This window comes from Periplaneta americana, chromosome 4 (assembly GCF_040183065.1).
Source record: "Periplaneta americana isolate PAMFEO1 chromosome 4, P.americana_PAMFEO1_priV1, whole genome shotgun sequence".
Taxonomy (NCBI): Eukaryota; Metazoa; Arthropoda; class Insecta; order Blattodea; family Blattidae; genus Periplaneta; species Periplaneta americana.
The window spans coordinates 196831576-196852653 of NC_091120.1; the positions used below are offsets into that span (position 1 = coordinate 196831576).

A 21078-nucleotide genomic window follows, 5' to 3' on the forward strand; every position below is an offset into this window, starting at 1 on the left:
CTGATTTTTAGACGAAATACTTAGATTTAGATGAACAGATTTTTAGATGAAATATTTCAATTTAGATGTACTAATTTAGATATGGGATGAACTAGACTATTTGCGTATTGTGTCTCGTGTGACACAAAAACCATAATACTGATCATTTGTGAATTCCCACAGTAAACTTGAAGAATTACTTCATAAAACAGTGTAAACTCATTCCTGACAACATTAATTGTTGTAGATTTATAAAACATTGGACGTGTCTAATTCTCTTGAATCTTTTGTGAAAATCCTGTATTACTGCTTGAAAACTAAAGTCTTATGCTCGAAAAAGAACGCATTTGCATTTAAAATAAGTGAAATAATATTTTACGCCAAATTCGCTCCAGTTCGCTCAAGTTATTCAACTGTAATAATTTTTTTCTGAAGAAATTTATACTGTTGTTTTGTTTATACGGTGCTTAACATAAAAACTAAATGTAAAAAATCATGTCTAAAATTTCTATAGAATTAGTACTTTCATTAAAAAATCTGGAAATCGTATACTCGAAATCAAATCATGGGAAAACAACTGAAGGCATTTCAGTGTTACCGGTACCAAAAACTACAGTAGCTTCAAGTTTCTTGCTTTGAAGACGAATACAGCAGAAACCGTTAAGTGATATTTGGCTTGTAGCTCCTTACCTTGATCTGGGCAGGAACATGGATCCGTCGATGAACACCGATCCCGACAGCAGGATGTACCAGCAAGTAGACAGCTCTCCAGTGCTGCGAAAACAAATGAAACACAGCTACGTAACACAAAGTTTCCGTATATCTCAGGTAACATTGATGTCTACTGAATCAGAAATCAAATTAAAGAAATTCTACTCCTATCTACGTGAAACTTCAAAAGACAAAAACAACTCGAGACAATTAATTAAATAATTTATAACAGCGGTTACAACCTGTGGTCCGCTGACCTCTGGGGATCCGCGAGTGATTCAAAAGGGATCCGGGGAAACAAGGTTATGTTATCTCACGATATTTTAATTAAACTAACTTACTCCCAAACGGCTTTTAAGGAATCCGGAGGTTGGTTCATTCATTCATTCATTCATTCATTCATTTATTCATTTATTCATTCATTCATTCATTCATTTTATTCCATAGCTCTTACATGAGCAATGAAGCTTTAAGATGTGGAACAAGTAAAAATTTTACAATATTACAATTACAATTTTTACAAATTTTTATAGTTTTACAATTTAGTAATTTTCTACAATTTTTACAATGTTGTGCAATTTTTTACAATATTTTGGCGAGATGTAGTGAGATGAGGTGAGGTCCGAGGATTCGCCAAAATATTACCCGGCGTTTGCCTTTTGGTTGGGGAAAACCTCGGAAAAACCCAACCAGGTAATCAAATCAAAGGGGGGTAATCAAATCAAAGGGGTTGATGCAAAGGACTCGCCATAGACCATCCGGCTTCAGTCCCACGGCTGTGGAAAACCTCGGAAGAAACCAAAGACCAAAGGGGGATCCAACCCAAGCCCGAACGCAGCTCCGGATCAGCAGCCCAGCGAGTCTGCCGACTGAGCTACATCGATGGCCCTACTAAAAATATACAATACATAGCCAATCAGATTATTAAATTTACAAACGCAAACGATCATTCATCAGTTGAGCTATATGTATAATACAAAACAAGTAAGTTAATTAAATTTAAGGCATAAACAATTCAACTAATTGTGATATACAGAAATTGATAATACATATCATACAAACTACTTCAAATTACAAACACAAACAATTTATCAATAGAGCTATATAGATTACTATTCAAATTAAAGCATATACAATTCATCGGCCAAAACTATACAAATATATACAATACAAAGTAGCATACTTTCATTAAGCTATACAAATTACATTGCCGCCCTCACATAAGTCCGCCATCGGTCCCTATCCTGAGCAAGATTAATCTAGTCCCTATCATCATATCCCACCTCCCTCAAATCTATTTTAATATTATCCTCCCATCTACGTCTCGGCCTCCCCAAAGGTCTTTTTCCCTCCAGCCTCCCAACTAACACTCTATATGCATTTATGGATTCGCCCATACGTGCTACATGCCCTGCTCATGTCAAACGTCTGAATTTAATGTTCCTAATTATGTCAGGTGAAGAATACAATGCGTGCAGTTCTGTGTTGTGTAACTTTCTCCATTCTTCTGTAACTTCATCCTTCTTAGCCCCAAATATTTTCTAAGTACCTTATTTTCAAACACCCTTAACCTCTGTTCCTTTCTCAAAGTGAGAGTCCAAGTTTCACAACCATACAGAACAATCGGTAATATAACTGTTTTATAAATTCTAACTTTCAGTTCTTTTTAGAGCAGAATGGATAATAAAAACTTCTCAACCGAATAATAACAGGCATTTCTCACATTTATTCTGCTTTTAATTTCCTCCTGAGTGTCATTTATATTTGTTACTGTTGCTCCAAGATATTTGAAGTGTCTAACAATTATCTAACGATATCTCCATCTTTTCAAGGAACAAATTTTCAATTTTTATATTTCCATTTCGTAAATTTTATCCATTATTACAAATAAAAAATAAATTTAACTCTAAATTCTTCATGAATGACTAAAGTGGCACATGATTTAATACTTTTAAAATATGTATAATAATAATAATACTAATAATAATAATAATAATAATAATAATAATAATAATAATTCTTTATTTATACAAGGCAGAGTTAAGGCCATAGGGCCTTCTCTTACACTCTGCCAGGACACAAAGTATACAAGCAGTGAAAATTTAACAAAAAGTTAAGAACAGAATAATAACATATTACAAAAAAATAATAATTATTATAGCATAATAAAATCGACACTAAACAACATGAAAATAATACAATAATGTAAAAAAGAAAGTAAAATACATTGGAATATAGTGAAAGCAACTCATTTAGTACAAATTGTTAATATGGAAAACGTAAGGTAGAATATAACAAAGTGGAATGAAATAAAATATTAATAAAAAGGAAAAGAAATACGAATATTAAATAAAATTCACAATAAAAGGCTATGATAATAAATTCATCGGCTGGTAAAGAGAACAAGAAGGGGAAAGGAAGGAAAGCAATATATAGCCTATATTTTTACAAAACTATGGCAGAGAAAAGGGCTTATAACTGAAAGGAATCTGAATTGAAAAAGTGCAATTTTAATTTATTTATGCTTGACCATGCCGACATGTAGTAATTATACACCTGGTAGTAGCCCTTTAATGCACCTCATTAAAGTAACCTATTCATTATAATTCAGTTGTTCAGCCGATGAGAAATCACCATTGTACCATTATGAAACCGCAAGTATCGATTATTCTCGGATATGCAATCAAAAGACAATTAGCGAAAAGTCACGTAGGCTGGAAATCCAATACTGTCGCAGAAGGTTATGTTCTGTTACTATAATAATTAGCGTTAATTGTAAATAATATTCAAATAAATTCAATTTGTCATCTCGTTTTTCAATTCTAAATCAATTTCCAGGTTATATCAAGACTAATCTTCATGTTATTTTCTAGATTATATCAAGGTCAATGACATTCGTGCCTCGGAAAAAATCAATACTTTCGCGTCTGCGCACATCTCACAATTCAGATCAGTTCCGCTCCTCACTTACATAACCATAACATGAATACTTGTGAATAATTTCATGTTAGAAATATGGTCGAGCATAAAAAGTCGTATGAAACTCGCCTATAATGGTAATTAAGACGCTCGTATGAAAATTATGAAACGAGCGCAAGCGAGTTTCATAAACAAACATACTCGCGTCTTAATTACTACCATTACAGGCTCGTTGCATAATGTACTATTTTGAAACTAGATATTGTCCGACAGTCTCTGACATGTTGTGGCAGAGATTTCCAGAGATGAGCTGCAGAGACTGTGAAAGATGAAGAGTAAAAGGATTATATATGTTTGTATATATGATGTATATGCTTTGATATAAAAATTACAAGGAAAGATTGATTTTTTTTTACCATTATAACCCTACTTGACCCTAAGTTATTTTCAGTTGTCCTCATTTAGTACTGACTAAGCCATTCTCTACCAGGTCAAAAGAATGAGAAGTTGCATACTTTCTTTCAATATTAATCTACGTGGAAGTTCAATTTCGTGGCTGTCAGCTATATTGTACTGTGATATTGACTGAATATGGACAGATGGTTTACTTAGTTGTCCAAATCTTTTCCACTTTCATTGACAAATGAGGTGGTTTCCAACAGTTTCATTCGCACAACGAGAGTCGCCGCAGTTAGGCGTTAAAAACCGCACAAAACTGCATGCAACATTACGTACAGGAAACAGTATATCACCGCAGAGATTTCGAACGCTGCAAGGACGAAAAAACAAAACATTATTCACGGTTGAAAGCTTAAACACTCGTTGACGCAAACCAAGTCTACAAAACAACATACAAACGAATAACTCTCAATTTTATCGTTAGATATAATGTTAGGCACTTCTACTGCTCAAAGTGGTGCACAGGTTTTTGGTTTTTGCTATGTGTCATTATGTAGAAAGACGCAACGTTTTGAATCTACGTATGAGTCCGGATCAATAATAGGAGAAGGCCTCCCTCATCCCAATAACACTGTTACAGAAAAGAATAATAAAAATGTCTTAATAAGCATGTTGATTATTCCTCAGAACTGTCGTACTTTGAATTTAAAGTATTTGATGTTATCAAACTTATAACAATATGTTATTGAATTTCGTACATAAAAACCGTAATACAGTGAAACCTCTCATTTACGGACATCGAAGGGACGTAACAATCTGTCCGCATCTGGGACGTGTCCTTTATTGGGAGGGAGGCTCCCCAATCTAACAGTAAATTTATAATATCCATTATGTATCCCTTCACGCTTTAAATGAAATGTATTAGTAGTTTAATTCTAAATACAGGCTACTACAGTAAATTCTTTGCAAGTTTGAACTACAGTAGATAGGACCGAAAAAGGAAAATAAAGTACTGTGTCTTGCAATTTTATTCTAGGTCTACAGTTACGCAGTACTGTAATTTACAGTTTTCAACTTAACCTTTAGTTCAGGTGCCATGTCTCTCGAAACAGAACAACTGATTGAAGTGAAGACAATAATCCTACTAACCCTATAATATGTCGTTTCACGATCGCGGAAACCTTGGACCGATCAGACAGGTTAAATTTTATGACTTCGTTTATCCACCCACTTCCAGCTAACAAGGGGTAGCCGGCTGGGCTAGTGGTAGCTTACGACACCCTTATTGTCTTCCTTCATGTTAAAGAATTTCTGTACAGTTCTCAAAACTAAATTTTCCATTTTTGTAACACATTAGGTCTTGAAATCCAAGTTCTGTCCGTAGTCAGGAGGTAAAGCAAGCTTTAGGACTGTGAAACAGCTGTCCATGTCCGTGTCTGAGAGTGTCCGTAAACGAGAGTTAAATTCATCATTATTTCTATATTATTTCAGTTTGGACATAAAAATATGTCCGTATAAGAGCAGTGTCCGTATCTTGGAGGTGTCCGTAAGGAGAGGTTTTACTATTTAATTTGTGTCCATATATATAAAACTAAAAGATCAGACAACATATACTTGACAGAAACACAACTGTAGCATACAATCACAGTAGTAACTGCGGTCCAAGGCTCTACAAGAAGATAACAGCTAAGTTCCCAAACTTCAATTTGCTAATGCTCCTTACTTAAAAAAATCGATTAAAGATAATTATTGTTTAGAGAGAACATATAAAGTATCTGTGTTTTCCTTCTACTCTTTTTACATTTTTATTTTTTTGTTAATTAATTCAATACTTTTTTTAAATTTTGTGGAATGCTCCCTGAGCACGAGTATGTACTTTTTCTGGGGTGCTAGAGTGATTTATTTATTTTTTTATTTTAGTAGGCTGTTTTACGACGCTTTACCTACATCTTAGGTTATTTAGCGTCTGAACGAGATGAAGGTAATAATGCCGGTGAAACGAGTCCGGGGTCCAACACCGAAAGTTACCCAGCATTTGCTCATATTGAGTTGAGAGAAAAACCCGGAAAAAAACCTCAACCAGGTAACTTGCCCCGACCGGGAATCAAACCCGGGCCATCCGGTTTCGCGGCCAGACGCGCTAACCGTTACTCCACAGATGTGGACGCTAGAGTGATTTATATATTGACTATATTATATATATATATAGATTATATATATATACATTAATTTATTTATAAATCTTCTCACCCTTCGTGAACTGCCACAAGGGACAAAGAGTACAAGCAGTAACCTGGGCTGCTGCCAGGAAGTCAAAAGGAGGATAGCAATGGCAAATGAAGCTTTTAATAGAAAGAGGAGCATCTTCTGCGGACCTCTGGAAAAAGAACTAAGGAAGAGACTAGTGATGTGATTTGTATGGAATGTGGCGTTATATGGTACAGAAACATGGACATTACGACGAAGTGAAGAGAAGCGACTAGAAGCATTTGAAATGTGGATATGGAGAAGAACGAAACGTGTGAAGTGGACAGACAGAATAAGAAATGAAACTGTGTTGGAAAGAGTGGGTGAAGAAAGAATGATGCAGAAAGTGATCAGGAAGAGGAAAAGGAATTGGTTGGGTCACTGGCTGAGAAGAAACTGCCTACTGAAGGATGCACTGGAAGGAATGGTGAACGGGAGAAGTTCGGGGCAAAAGAAGATATAAGATGATAGGTGACATAAAGGATATATGAGGAGACAAAGAGGAAGGCAGAAAATAGGAAAGATTGGAGAAAACTGGGTTTGCAGTGAAAGACCTGAAGTGAATATTTTGACTTATAAATGTCACAGTTGTTTTGAAACTGGAAAAATGAAGGACATTAACTCATCTGTAACTTCCGTGACATGGAAGAAAAAGCTATAAAATATTTACCGATTATGTTTTTGATGACTAATTGAATGCCATGAGATTTACGTAGCTTTCACATGGACACTATAAGAATGAATCTCTTTTTGCTTGAGGCAAAGACCTGAGTTTTACACTTTTTGTTAATAAGGTGTGAAGTGAGTTCACAAATCTTGTAACATCCGTGACGGAATCTTTTCTTAATTTTCTGCAATAATGATAAATTTTATTCAAGCAACTTTTTTTTTTCTGTAAAATGATACTTATCTTCTAAATTGATTCTAATAATAAAAGTTGACAAAAGTCATTTTATTTTCAATATATGGGCTACTCCATATGAAATCGATCAGTAAAAAACATCGCATTTTTTATACTCTAATTTTTTCCTTACTTATACAAGGTGCTGAGGGGAGCGCATTTTCAAAGATATACCATCAAAACTCAAACGGTTTTCGTATTATAGAGCGACAAATTTAGCGTATTTTATAAAAGCAAGCCTCTTATAAGTTTAGAGAGTATTAAATAGATTACTTTCACACGCCTAGACTTGAACGGCGCAGTACCGCACGCACTGGCCGGGAGCTGAAGATAAGCGAGCGTTGGGCGTCATTTTACTCCTGTGTTTATGAAAACTTGTGATAAAGCTAGCCCAGCTATGCGCTACTAGACGAAACATCACGTGTTTTTCTCCTGGCCTTGCTTTTCTCGGCTAGCTCCCGCCTCACAGTCAGCTGGTTAGTTCACGCGCGTACTATTTATTTTCTTTATTTGATATTTTCAATACTTTCTTATCAACATATCATCAGTAAAATATATGTGTTTATTTGTACTTTCAATGCGGAATCTAACTATATATTTTAAAAATATTTTTTCCTAGGCAAAGGCGTCTTAATGAGGGAAAATCTAAATTTCTCCATTTCCATAAAAAATAAGAAAATCTGTTTATATATCAATATAAACTTTAATTTTTCTGCATCAAAATAAACCATGACTTGATCATTGGGTGAAAGGGTTTCGGAGCTACAACAGTTTAAAGTTGCCAATTTTATGAAAATACGATAAATTTAAATACTTTTTAAACACTATGAAGTTCTGATGCCTCAAACTTTGCACAATGCATTGTATCACAGTTCTGTACGTACAAAAAAAGCTTCATTGTATTTAGAAATTGTAAGGTCAATTTTCTCTATATTTCGGTCGATTTGAGATGGAATATCTCATATAGAGTTTGAAAATAGTAAAAATCTAATATCTGTGACAACTGGAACTGGTGTAAAGCGTCATATAATAACCAATTAAAGAACAGCACATTCCCTTCGAACTGTACAGGCTCTATATAATCTTTCCAGACATACGTATGCACATGCCATCTAACTGGAGGGTTGTCTGTTCCAGCATCACTCAGAGCAATCTCGCAAGAGCTCCAACCTGCAAGTTTGACAGCTGTGACTTCGGGGGCAAAGAGCTTGACAGCCGTTGAGTAGCCCGGCACTCCATTACTGGAGTAGTGTCAACAGGAGTCAAGTGGCTAACGAGAGACGAAGAGTCGTCCGCCGTCTCTGTCCCTGTCCCTGCCTGTGAATGAAGCCACGGTGAGAACAGCAGATTACGAGCAAGCTAGCGTCAATTTATTATAGTGTACGTCATCTCACAGAAGGTTCCTTTCTGTATAAACAATTGCTTGCAGAAGTTCTCCGCAAACACAGCAATCTGTTTAACCAAAGTGATGCGAATTGGAAGGAACTTTACCTGTACGGAATTTTGAGAGTCTAAAGAACAAATGGCTAATATATAGGCGTGAAGATTACTGTGTTCCAAAACTATTGATGTCCTTTAATACAGTAATTCATTTTATCATGTAGCAATTTTCTCTATTTTTAGCACCTAAAAATAAATATTTTCCCTATCTTAAGCACCTAAAAATAAATATTTTCCCTATTTTTAGCATCTAAAAATTAATATTTTCTCTATTTTTAGCACCTAAAAATAAATTTTTTCTCTATTTTTAGCACCTAAAAATAAATATTTTCCCTATCTTTAGCATCTAAAAATTAATATTTTCTCTATTTTTAGCACCTAAAAATAAATATTTTCCCTATTTTTTAGCACCTAAAAATAAATATTTTCTCTATTTTTAGCACCTAAAAATAAATATTTTCCCTATTTTTAGCACTTAAAAATAAATATTTTCTCTATTCTAGCACCTAAAAATAAATATTTTCTCTATTTTTAGCACTTAAAAATAAATATTTTCCCTATTTTGCACCTAAAAATAAATATTTTCCCTATTTTTAGCACCTAAAAATAAATATTTTCCCTATTTTTAGCACCTAAAAATAAATATTCTCTATTTTTAGCACCTAAAAAGAAATATTTTCCCTATCTTTAGCATCCAAAAATTAATATTTTCTCTATTTTTAGTACCTAAAAATAAATATTTTCCCTATTTTTAGCACTTAAGAATAAATATTTCCCCTATTTTTAGCACTTAAAAATAAATATTTTCCCTAATTTGCACCTAAAAATAAATATTTTCCTTATTTTTAGCACCTAAAAATAAATATTTTCCCAATTTTTAGCACCTAAAAATAAATATTCTCTATTTTTAGCACCTAAAAAGAAATATTTTCCCTATCTTTAGCATCTAAAAATTAATATTTTATCTATTTTTAGTACCTAAAAATAAATATTTTCCCTATCTTAAGCACCTAAAAATAAATATTTTCCCTATTTTTAGCATCTAAAAATTAATATTTTCTCTATTTTTAGCACCTAAAAATAAATTTTTTCTCTATTTTTAGCACCTAAAAATAAATATTTTCCTTATCTTTAGCATCTAAAAATTAATATTTTCTCAATTTTTAGCACCTAAAAATAAATATTTTCCCTATTTTTAGCACCTAAAAATAAATATTTTTTCTATTTTTAGCACCTAAAAATAAACATTTTCCCTATTTTTAGCACTTAAAAATAAATATTTTCTCTATGCTAGCACCTAAAAATAAATATTTTCTCTATTTTTAGCACTTAAAAATAAATATTTTCCCTATTTTGCACCTAAAAATAAATATTTTCCCTATTTTTAGCACCTAAAAATAAATATTTTCCCTATTTTTAGCACCTAAAAATAAATATTCTCTATTTTTAGCACCTAAAAAGAAATATTTTCCCTATCTTTAGCATCCAAAAATTAATATTTTCTCTATTTTAGCACCTAAAAATAAATATTTTCCCTATTTTTAGCACTTAAGAATAAATATTTCCCCTATTTTTAGCACTTAAAAATAAATATTTTCCCTAATTTGCACCTAAAAATAAATATTTTCCTTATTTTTAGCACCTAAAAATAAATATTTTCCCAATTTTTAGCACCTAAAAATAAATATTCTCTATTTTTAGCACCTAAAAAGAAATATTTTTCCCTATCTTTAGCATATAAAAATTAATATTTTCTCTATTTTTAGCACCTAAAAATAAATATTTTCCCTATTTTTAGCACTTAAAAATAAATATTTTCCCTATTTTTAGCACTTAAAAATAAATATTTTCCCTATTTTGCACCTAAAAATAAATATTTTCCCTATTTTGCACTTAGAAATAAATATTTTTCCCTATTTCTAGCACCTAGAAATAAGTATTCTCTATTTTTAGCACCTAAAAAGAAATATTTTCCCTATCTTTAGCATCTAAAAATTAATATTTTCTCTATTTTTAGCACCTAAAAATAAATATTTTCCCTATTTTAGCACCTAAAAATCCTATTCATTGATCTGTTTTTCTGAATGCGGTCACTGTAAGCCTACAGGAAACTGTAGAAAACAAGTAGAAATATGACAACTGATGAATAGTAAAGTTTATATGGTTTCGGTTTCCACGAAAGGGATTTCAAGACGTGCCCAAGGAGGCCGTGTGCCAATTAGTTAAATGTACGGCGTGTTGGAAAGTTCAGGAACGTGACCCGTGAGTCACCTCGCTACACACGATGTTGCGTTTCCACCCACTGGTAACCCGAGCGGCGAAGCGGTTCCTATGCCACTGTTGCACGCAGAGCAGCCGTGCCAGGCAGCGCTGGCGTGACAGATAAGGCCGTGTCTGTGCTAGTCACACCAGAGATCGGATCAATGCAGTTACACGCATTCCTACGTCCTGCGACTGCGAAGGACCAGCTACTGCCTTTGTATCCAGAAAGATGATCAGCCCTCGAGAGCGGAAAGTTCTGTGGTGCCGCAAAAAGATCGATTGTAGCCCTGATGACGAGGAAGTGGATTTTAGCATACAGTCTCAGACATGGAGACGAATCATCTTTTGCGCTTATCTTTTAAAAATAATTAATTTTAATGCAAAAATTATTATACAGTGTGTCCACAAAATCATGGTGTTTATTGGGTAATAACTAGGGAGCGGATTTTTATGTGCTAAAAAATTTAAATATATTTATTTTTTATGTGCTAAAAAGTACGAAAATATTTGCTAAAAACAAAAAAATATTTGTTTTAAATATGACAAAAATACCTTACTTAGCTTGAAAAAAAAAATGTTACTAGGTTCTCACCAACCACACTTGAGTGCTAGTAGTTGGCCGAGAATTGCAGTGAACAACAAAGGTCATCTCCAAATTCTCCATCACAAATGCATGCCGAATATCTCTGAATAACGACTTATACTGTGAAAACGATCTTTCCACATCACAGGACGTCAGACGTGCATATTTAAAGAGAGGAATGTCGCAAACACATACACCGTCAATTTCACCTACAGGCACACCCTCCAATACTTGAGCAACTTTACACATTTTTTTATATCCACTGTTTTTCCCAAACACATTCTGGAATTTGTCCCTTAGTAATTGTGTTTCTGAACCTGGCAGCGAGTCTAGTTTAATTTCCACGGCACGCACCTCCCTGTTTCAGACAACAGGTTTTTGGATGTTTCGAATTTTTTTATGGTGTCACACAAAAAGCTTAAATTTGCTAATAGGAAAGCCAAATCGTTTTTTAAATGACCATCTTTCAGTATATCTTGAAGGATATCGATTGACCAAGCCCGATAACAGGGAATCACAACAATACATAGGTCTACTTACTTGATGGACATGAGCGAGAGGCGAGAGATTTGTTTAAATTAAATAATGTTCATACCCGAGCTCTTATCTGTTGTGTTTCACAAACAAAGCGTGGAATGAAATCATCTTCAGCAACAATAAACATTCCTAATTATGTGTTACAAGATCTCTCCTCCTTGTCCATGTTAATTTATTCTCTAATAATAACACTGATATGCTGCCTAGCAGTTCTCAGAACTTGAGGCGATACTATTACAAAAATGGATCACGGATACACCACACAGCGCTTAGAAACTCGAAGCAACCAAGAATTCTTAAAAAGATAACGTACTTCTGAGTGACATAATTGATTTAGTTTTAAAATGTTTAAAAGTTCTTGTAAACAATTATTTAAGTAGAAAAACTCAAGATTTATGTGTTTATAATAGATTTTCTGAAAATATGTATTTACATAATTTTTTTGTGAAAATATGTGTTTTTATGTGAAATAAAATTCGGGTTTTAAACTTGAAATTTCATGTTCGGAATTTTTAACTTTGTTAATTGTGTTTTATCACACGCAAAAATAATATTTAATTACATAGAAATCCGCTCCTTATTGATGACTAGGGACCGGATTTTTATGTAATTACATATTATATCCCTTTCAACCTAACCGTATATAAATGACAAATCTTTGCGAATCCTATAATTACCATTAATATAATCAAATTTGATACTACATATTTTTACGTATTTACACCACATTACATATTATGGTTTGGTATTACATAAATCTACATATTTAGGGGGTTTATTCATTTTTACTTCTCTAAAAGGAAAAAAAAAAAAAAAAAAAAAAAAAAACTTCTGTTAGGGAAGTTTACAATTTGAAATACACAGATTTAAAACACCTTTTTACCTACCCAACAAAATTTATATCTCGGCACGAATCTTAACGTCCTTAGTTCCAGGCAAACAACAGTTTGTAACTGCCTATAGTCTGAGGTTTTAGTAGGTACTTCGTTCCTTACAGGGAGCAGCTAAAATGCATGTATCCCACATCTCCTCTTGTTTTCTCCTAATCCAGTAAAGAGAAACAGTGCTTGCAGTACTGTTGTGTCATTCATTTCACTCATTTCTCTAGTTTTAGTACTTACAGTATGAAGTGCTTTTAACTAACTAAAATGGCCCCTGTATCTTCAATCCTAACGACAAAAATAAAATCATAGATTGCGATGGACGAAGGTTTCACCACAGATGGAAAAATTGCAATGTGTCAAGTATGCGGTAAAAAAAGTCGGGTGCTCTATGAAATCACAACTGGAGAGTCTTACCTATCCTATACCTGCCAGATATTGATATTAAATATTTTAATGATTTTACATATTTTGGTACATATTCAGCTTATTTTTCTTACATAAATATGTACATATTTCACACCTTGATGTCCGGTCCCTACTGATGAGCTAAAATCTACTTAAAATGATCATTAAAATGCCCTTAAACTAATGGAAAAATGACGTAAAATTAAAAGAAAATAACATTTCAATATTATTCACCGTACTCGCACCACAACTTCTTAAAAATTAGTCACCTTGTTTCAATGACTGCCCTGCAAATGTCGAAGAGGAGAAAACTTCCTGGAATTTGGCTAAGATAAAGGAAAAGGGCATGCAACAAAATGAAGGTTTTAAGGGAAAACTATAGATTTTAATGAGGGTTTACAATGTGTTTCAATCAGGAGTGGTCCATGTCAGTGCCTTCATTCTCCGTCTCCTCCTCCTTCCGAGCTTCACTTTTGTTACCACATCTTCCAGATGAGGGAGTGTGAATGACAAAACAAATTGTGGGCGCAGCGTGTATTCTTGCAATATATGTATTAAAAATACTGTCCACTACAGTAGACATCCCTTTCGAACTATGTTGAGGACACAACGTCCTGTCTAGGACATGGTGAAAGTTTTCCCCCTTCCAAATATAAATTCTAAAGACATCCTCGTACCGACAAAAGAACAGTAGCGGTCAAAGCCTTCACTTAAACTAAGCTGCTGTCAAGCATTTTATATTAGTCCCGTTGTGTGAAGTGAAACCTTCAGTGAAATGAGGGATGGACTTTAGAGTCTGTTCCAAACTACAAAACTCAAACTTCACTGTTATTCACTTATTCAGTACGTAATTACTACTGATCTATCTGGTTAGAAAATGATTTAACAGACCTATCGGTAAAGAAGAAAGTAAAATGCATTCCAAATGATCTAAAAGTTCTTCAAAGTATTAAAAAAATCACCAAAAAGTACCGAAAAAAATATATAAATGACCTATTAGTTCAAAAACGTCAAAAAATGCAAAAAATGCAATATAAGACATTCCTTTTTTTACGTTGATATTAACATAGAAAGGATTTCTATATTAATAGGCATCGTCCTGATGTGAAAAATAAGAAGATGACTTTTCATCAACATTCGCCCCCTAGTAATAACGATGAAACAAATTAAAAACGCTGAACAGCCACTAAACGAAAAAAAAGAACTATTATTGTTGCCATGACTACAGTCCGGGTCAGCTTACTTCATACCCTAATCGTGAAACTAACCATTTTCCCCGCATTACTACATATGCTAGTGGATTGTGGTGATTTTCTAGTTTGCAGGTTGAATTTTCTTTTGCCAACTTCGTTTCGAATTTCGATACTGACAAATACTACAAATGGTACCGTAGTGATTTTGTAACTGTTATGTTGGCAGCTGAGACAGATGTTGTCGGTACTGGAGTTCCATGGAATTAAAATTGTACTAGATTTCTGAGCCGGTTACTGGAAGCTAATGAAATTTGAACATGCTGATAATTAATTAATATTAGTATTACTATTAATACATGGTTATTTCATGTGTTGCGTTGTGATTACAAAGACTATAGTCAGGGAAGTGTAAATAAATAAAACATACTTGGGTGTGATAATGCAGGTGGGTAATCGATAGAAATACCATTTCATATTTTAATGAATTTCTTTCGTCTTTAGATTTTTATTACATTATTATTATTATTATTATTATTATTATTATTATTATTATTATTATTATTATTATTGTAGTAGTATTAACAATAACAATGTCTTGTTTATTAACTTTTTTACCACATCTCATCTTTATGTAGGGAGGTGTTTTGCAAAAATATGCAATAATTTGTGAAAGAGTATATTAGATTAATATGATTTATGCTCAACCATGCCGAAATGTAGTAATTATATACCTGGTAGCAGACCTTTAATGCATGTCATTAAAGTACACCTACTCATTAAAGGTCAGGTCTTTCAGCCAATGACGACTCAGGTTACAACTGTTCAGCAAATGACAGGTCAGCTTTCTACCGTTATAAAAACGCAAGTACCGATTATTCTCGGATATGCAATCGAAAGAGAATTAGCGAAAAGTCACGGAGGCTGGAATTCCAATACTGTCGCAGAAGGTTATGTCCTGTTATATAATAATTAGCGTTAATTGTAAATAATATACAAATAAATTCAATTTGTCATCTCGTTTTTCAATGTCTAATTTTATTTCAATGTTATCTCTGTAGGTTCTTATGGCCTAGCAAGGTCAATGTGCACATCTGTTCCTCGGAAAAAATCAATATTTTCGCGTCTGCGCACGTCTCACAACATACGGGACATTGCTCCAGGTCAGATACAATACAATTAATAATATCAAGTTAGAAATATGGTCGAGCATAAAAAGTCGTATGAAACTCGCCTATAATGGTAATTAAGAAGCTCGTATGAAAATTATGAAACGAGCGCAAGCGCTCGTTTCATAAATATCCATACTCACTTCTTAATTACCTTCATTATAGGTTCGTTGCATAATGTATTTCGTTTGACAACATTAAATTCATTGCTTTGACTAAACAGTTTACGATTCACGAGACCTAACCTAAAAATGTATTTTGTTTGATCACGTGAAATGACTGGTATGAATTCCGAAAACAGAATACCACTTTGAAATGCATGCCTTACTTAAAAATTTTAAGTATTGTATGTACGAGTAGTTTAAGTTAAAATACATAATCCTAAGTCGCTACCATGCTATTTCCTCTCTTGCACATTTTAATAAAAATCGGTCCATTAGCCATATGCATGTTTCATACCAAGTAGGTGTATACGGTAGACCTATATCTTATTTAAGTACACTTATCTCAATGTAGAGTTGAATTGGAATCACTTTATATTAATACCTTACTTACTTACTGGTTTTTGAGGAACCAGGAGGTTCATTGCCGCCCTCACATAAGCCCGCCATTGGTCCCTATCCTGAGCAAGATTAATCCAGTCTCTATCATCATATCCCACCTCCCTCAAATCAATTTTAATATTATCTTCCCATCTACGTCTCGGCCTCCCTAAAGGTCTTTTTCCCTCCGGCCTCCCAACTAACACTCTATATGCATTTCTGGATTCGCCCATACGTGCTACATGCCCTGCCAATCTCAAACGTCTGGATTTAATGTTCCTAATTATGTCAGGTGAAGAATACAATGCGTGCAGTTCTGTGTTGTGTAACTTTCTCCATTCTCCTGTAACTTCATCCCTCTTAGCCCCAAATACTTTCCTAAACATCTTATTCTCAAACACCCTTAATCTCTGTTCCTCTCTCAAAGTGAGAGTCCAAGTTTCACAACCACAAAGAACAACCGGTAATATAACTGTTTTATAAATTCTAACTTTCAGATTTTTAGACAGCAGACTGGATGATAAAAGTTTCTCAACCGAATAATAACAGGCATTTTCCATATTTATTCTGTGTTTAATTTCCTCCCGAATATCATTTATATTTATTACTGTTGCTCCCACATACCTTATTTGAACTTCTCCACCTCTTCAAAAGATAAATTTCCAATTTTTATATTTCCATTTCGTACAACATTCTCGTCACGAGACATAATCATATACTTAGTCTTTTCGGGATTTACTTCGAAACCTATCTCTTTACTTGCTTCCAGTAAAATTCCCGTGTTTTCCCTAATCGTTTGTGGATTTTCTCCTAAGATATTCACGTCACCCGCATAGACAAGAAGCTGATGTAACCCGTTCAATCCCAAACCCTCTCCGATATCCTGGACTTACCTGATGGCATACTCTAGTCCAGAGCAATGTTAAAAAGTAAAAGTAATAGTGCATCTCCTTGCTTTAGCCCACAGTGAATTGGAAACGCATTAGACAGAAACTGACCTATACGAACTCTGCTGAGACAAATTTTAATTAATCGAACTAGTTTCTTGGGAATACCAAATTCAATAAGAATATCGTATAAAACTTCTCTCTTAACCGAGTCATATGCCTTTTTGAAATCTATGAATAACTGATGCACTGTACCCTTATACTCCCATTTTTTCTCCATTATCTGTCGAATACAAAATATCTGGAATATTGAATCTTCTAATATTAACTTGTTGCTCTACTCGCTTGGCTACTGATAGTCTTTCTCTTAGTTCTCCAATTACCCTTTATATTAATACCGGTGTTACTAATTAATTATTAATTATGTTCAAATTTCACAAGCTTAGTTATACTTCATTTTGATCAGTTTTCTTTACTGCAAACCAAAATTATTGCTGCCAACTTAACAATTAGAAAATAACTGGCAATTGTCGTATTTGTCAGTACTCGAAATTCGAAACAAAGTTGGTAAAGATAATTCAATCTGACATCTAGAAAATCACTATAATCCACTAGCATATGCAGTAATAGGGTAAAATGTTAGATTTCACCCTCTGGGTGTTAAGTAAGCTGATCCAAACTATAGGTACATCCTGTTTTGATGCTAGACAACGTGAAATGATACCTCCACTGAGTGTCTACATTGCAGAGCAGTAAAGAAAGCTTTGTTTCTAACAACCAGTCCACTTTAAAGCAATGTGGGTGGAGTTCAATGCCCGGAAGGTGCATCTGGAGAGAATGCCTTAGCCACCAAGCGCCGAGACCCACCCATCCGTCGGCCTGCGATAGTTAAGACATTAGCTGTGGATTGGCCGAGGTCAGAACACCGACCACTCAGCCACTTGTCGTGAGATCAGCGGGCGATAATGCCTTATCGATCGTGAGGGGGCGCCAGGAACCAGTTGTGTGCAAGGGCAGTCTTTGTACTGGTGTGTAATAGAGGGGAGCCTACAAATCCATATCGTGATCGTGATGACCCATAGCAACGCGACAATGAACAGCTGAAGACGCAAATAAGAAATATCAACTTCTTTTCAGAGACATCACAGACTTTACAGAATGCAATACAAACTAGTTTCGCTTCAACACAAACTAATATAGCCTACTTTTATTTTTTGTTTTCGGTCTCTTATTGTCTATTGATCATTTTTTTCTCTTTTCTGCTTATAAAGGGACTTTTATTACAATTGCTTACACAATTCGATTGCGTCTTACAACAAGTTTTCTTATTGTTGCATCTGACTTGATTCCTGATCACGTGTGTTACGTGCTTCACGCCATTCAACGCAACAGAACAAATACTGCAGCCGCAGTGCCCGCAGTCAGCATATTGTATCACACAAGTGAAGACGTAAAAATGCCGAAAGTGAAACAAAGCAAAGTTTTTTCGTGACACTGTGACCAATTTTGTTGACAATGTACTTTCCACAGATAATAGGTGTGATTTTTATATGAGAGAATAATAGCGGTGATTTTTATATGAGAGATTAATAGCGGTGATTTTTATATGAGAGATTAATAGCGGTGATTTTTAAATGTTAGATTAATAGCAGTGATTTTTATATGTGAGATTAATAGCGGTGATTTTTATATGAGAGATCAATAGCGGTGATTTTTATATGTGAGATTAATAGCGGTGATTTTTATATATGAGATCAATGGCGGTGATTTTTATATGTGAGATTAATGGCGGTGATTTTTATATGTGAGATTAATGGCTGTAATTTTTATATGTGAGATTAATAGCGGTGATTTTTATATGTGTGATTAAGAGCGGTGTTTTTATATGTGAGATTAATAGCGGTGATTTCTATACATGAGATTAATATCGGTGATTTTTATGTATGAGATTAACAGCGGTGATTTTTATATGTGGGATTAATAGCAGTGACTTTTATATGCGAGATTAATATCGGTGATTTTTATATGTGAGATTAATAGCGGTGATTTTTATATGAGAGATTAATAGTAGTGATTTTTATATGTGTGATTAAGAGCGGTGTTTTTATATGTGAGATTAATAGCGGTGATCTCTATGCATGAGATTAATATCGGTGATTTTTATGTATGAGATTAACAGCGGTGATTTTTATATGTGAGATTAATAGCGGTGATTTTTACATGCGAGATTAATACTGGTGATTTTTATATGCGAGATTAATAGTGATGATTTTTATATGTGAGATTAATAGCGGTGATTTTTTTATATGCGAGATTAATAGCAGTGATTTTATATGTGAGATTAATAATGGTGATTTTTATATGTGGGATTAATACCGGTATTTTTTATATGCGAGATTAATACCGGTGATTTTTATACGTGAGATTAATACCGGTGATTGTGATTCAGGATATGAATAATAATAATAATAATAATAATATGATACGCTAGATTATAACAGTGACTTTCGCAAGTGACAATAATAGTGATTGTGATTAATGAGATTCATAACGGTTATTTCCATATTTGTCGTTCTTTAGTGAACTGTCCGAAGACAGGTTTGAACCTCGTAAGTGACACCAATAAGGCATCTCTCCATATAATGTTTGGTTTAAGAACCTTCAAGTAACAGCTCGTATATAGCTCTGTACCTTTGTAGATGGTACAATTATTCAGAGGTAAAAAATCTTATACATATAAACAAACGATCATAATTCAACTACAGAATCAACTTATCTTTTAGATCCGTTAATTGTAAACCCTCTGCTACTAGACGTGGAAGGAGGTCAACCGAGATGTTTCACTGTTTCCTCCTTCCAAACATACGAGTATCTGATTCCACGGACACAACTTACGCCTTCATATCCATTTACAGCTTCATAAAACGTACGTGAATCAAAAGAGAACGGTTTGTGACAACTTACAGTTGTAAACCCACATGCCTGACCTCTAATACTTCTCTGCACTGCCTCCAGATAGCAGCATCATTCACCTTATACAATAAATTTCACGTCATGGCTACAGATGTCGCGTATGCAGAAACATTTTTCATTTTAGTTAATACACTCGCCACTAGATGGTAGAATGAAGCATATATCTCGCCGTTGTCGGCGGGAAGAAAGTATACACGTGAAACCATTTATCATAGCTGTGGTCGTTTCAGGAACTACAAATGTCAACAAAAAGCACGTGATTTCCATAACCGAAGGATTCAAGAGACAGAAATTCAAAGTAGATTGACTGTGGTAGACGGATTTTCAATTCCGATTCTTGGATTATTTTTGTGTAGATTTTGCTATCCTGAAATAAGGGTTCATAATATGTATTTATTTATTTACTTTACCTGGTAGAGATAAGGCCACCAGGCCTTCGCTTCCCCTCTACCAGTGGATTACAACTACAATATTAGGAATAGATTAGAATTATAATGGAATGAACAATTAATTACCTTTGTAATAAATTATGTAAAATAATATGTTAATATATATTAATATTTATTGAGGAATTACTTGTCAATAAGTTTATTACGCACAATATACTTAACTTTATTTCAATCGGTAATTATGTGTGGAATTATAAGATGGGATAGCTTACTTAAATCCAATTTTAATTCAGTTTATTCATTACAGAAGGAAATAATTAAAATATGTCTTCATAAACCTATTGATTTTCCATCTCAGAAATTGTTTTTTGACTTTAATGTTCTTAAAATAAGACAAATTTATTATCTTGTATTAATAAAATTCATATATGAAAATCGAAATAATTCTGAATTGTATTCTCATAGTTATGAAACAAAAGGTATGAATTCTTTAAGATTGTTTGAACCAAAATGCAACACTGCTACAGTATTTAATCATAGTAGTAATTTAGGCCCAAGAATATATAACAAATTTGTACTTAAATATCCTAATCTTGTGGATTCTAATAGTTCTAGTATTAAATGTAAAAAAGTCATGTATGGAGTTTATAAAAATTGAAAA

The 21078-nt window shown here is 33.6% G+C and overlaps 1 protein-coding gene across 1 annotated transcript in view; it reads right to left on the bottom strand.

Moving 5' to 3' along the window:
• Window positions 1-590: 590 nt before the first annotated feature.
• The window catches only part of LOC138698895 (rap guanine nucleotide exchange factor 6-like), a 107860-nt gene continuing 87372 nt past the window's right edge, over window positions 591-21078 (bottom strand). The window contains exon 3 of the mRNA XM_069825088.1: window positions 591-753. Within this exon, the coding sequence (XP_069681189.1) occupies window positions 666-753 (88 nt within the window). The 3' untranslated portion in view covers window positions 591-665. The remainder of the gene's footprint in view (window positions 754-21078) is intronic.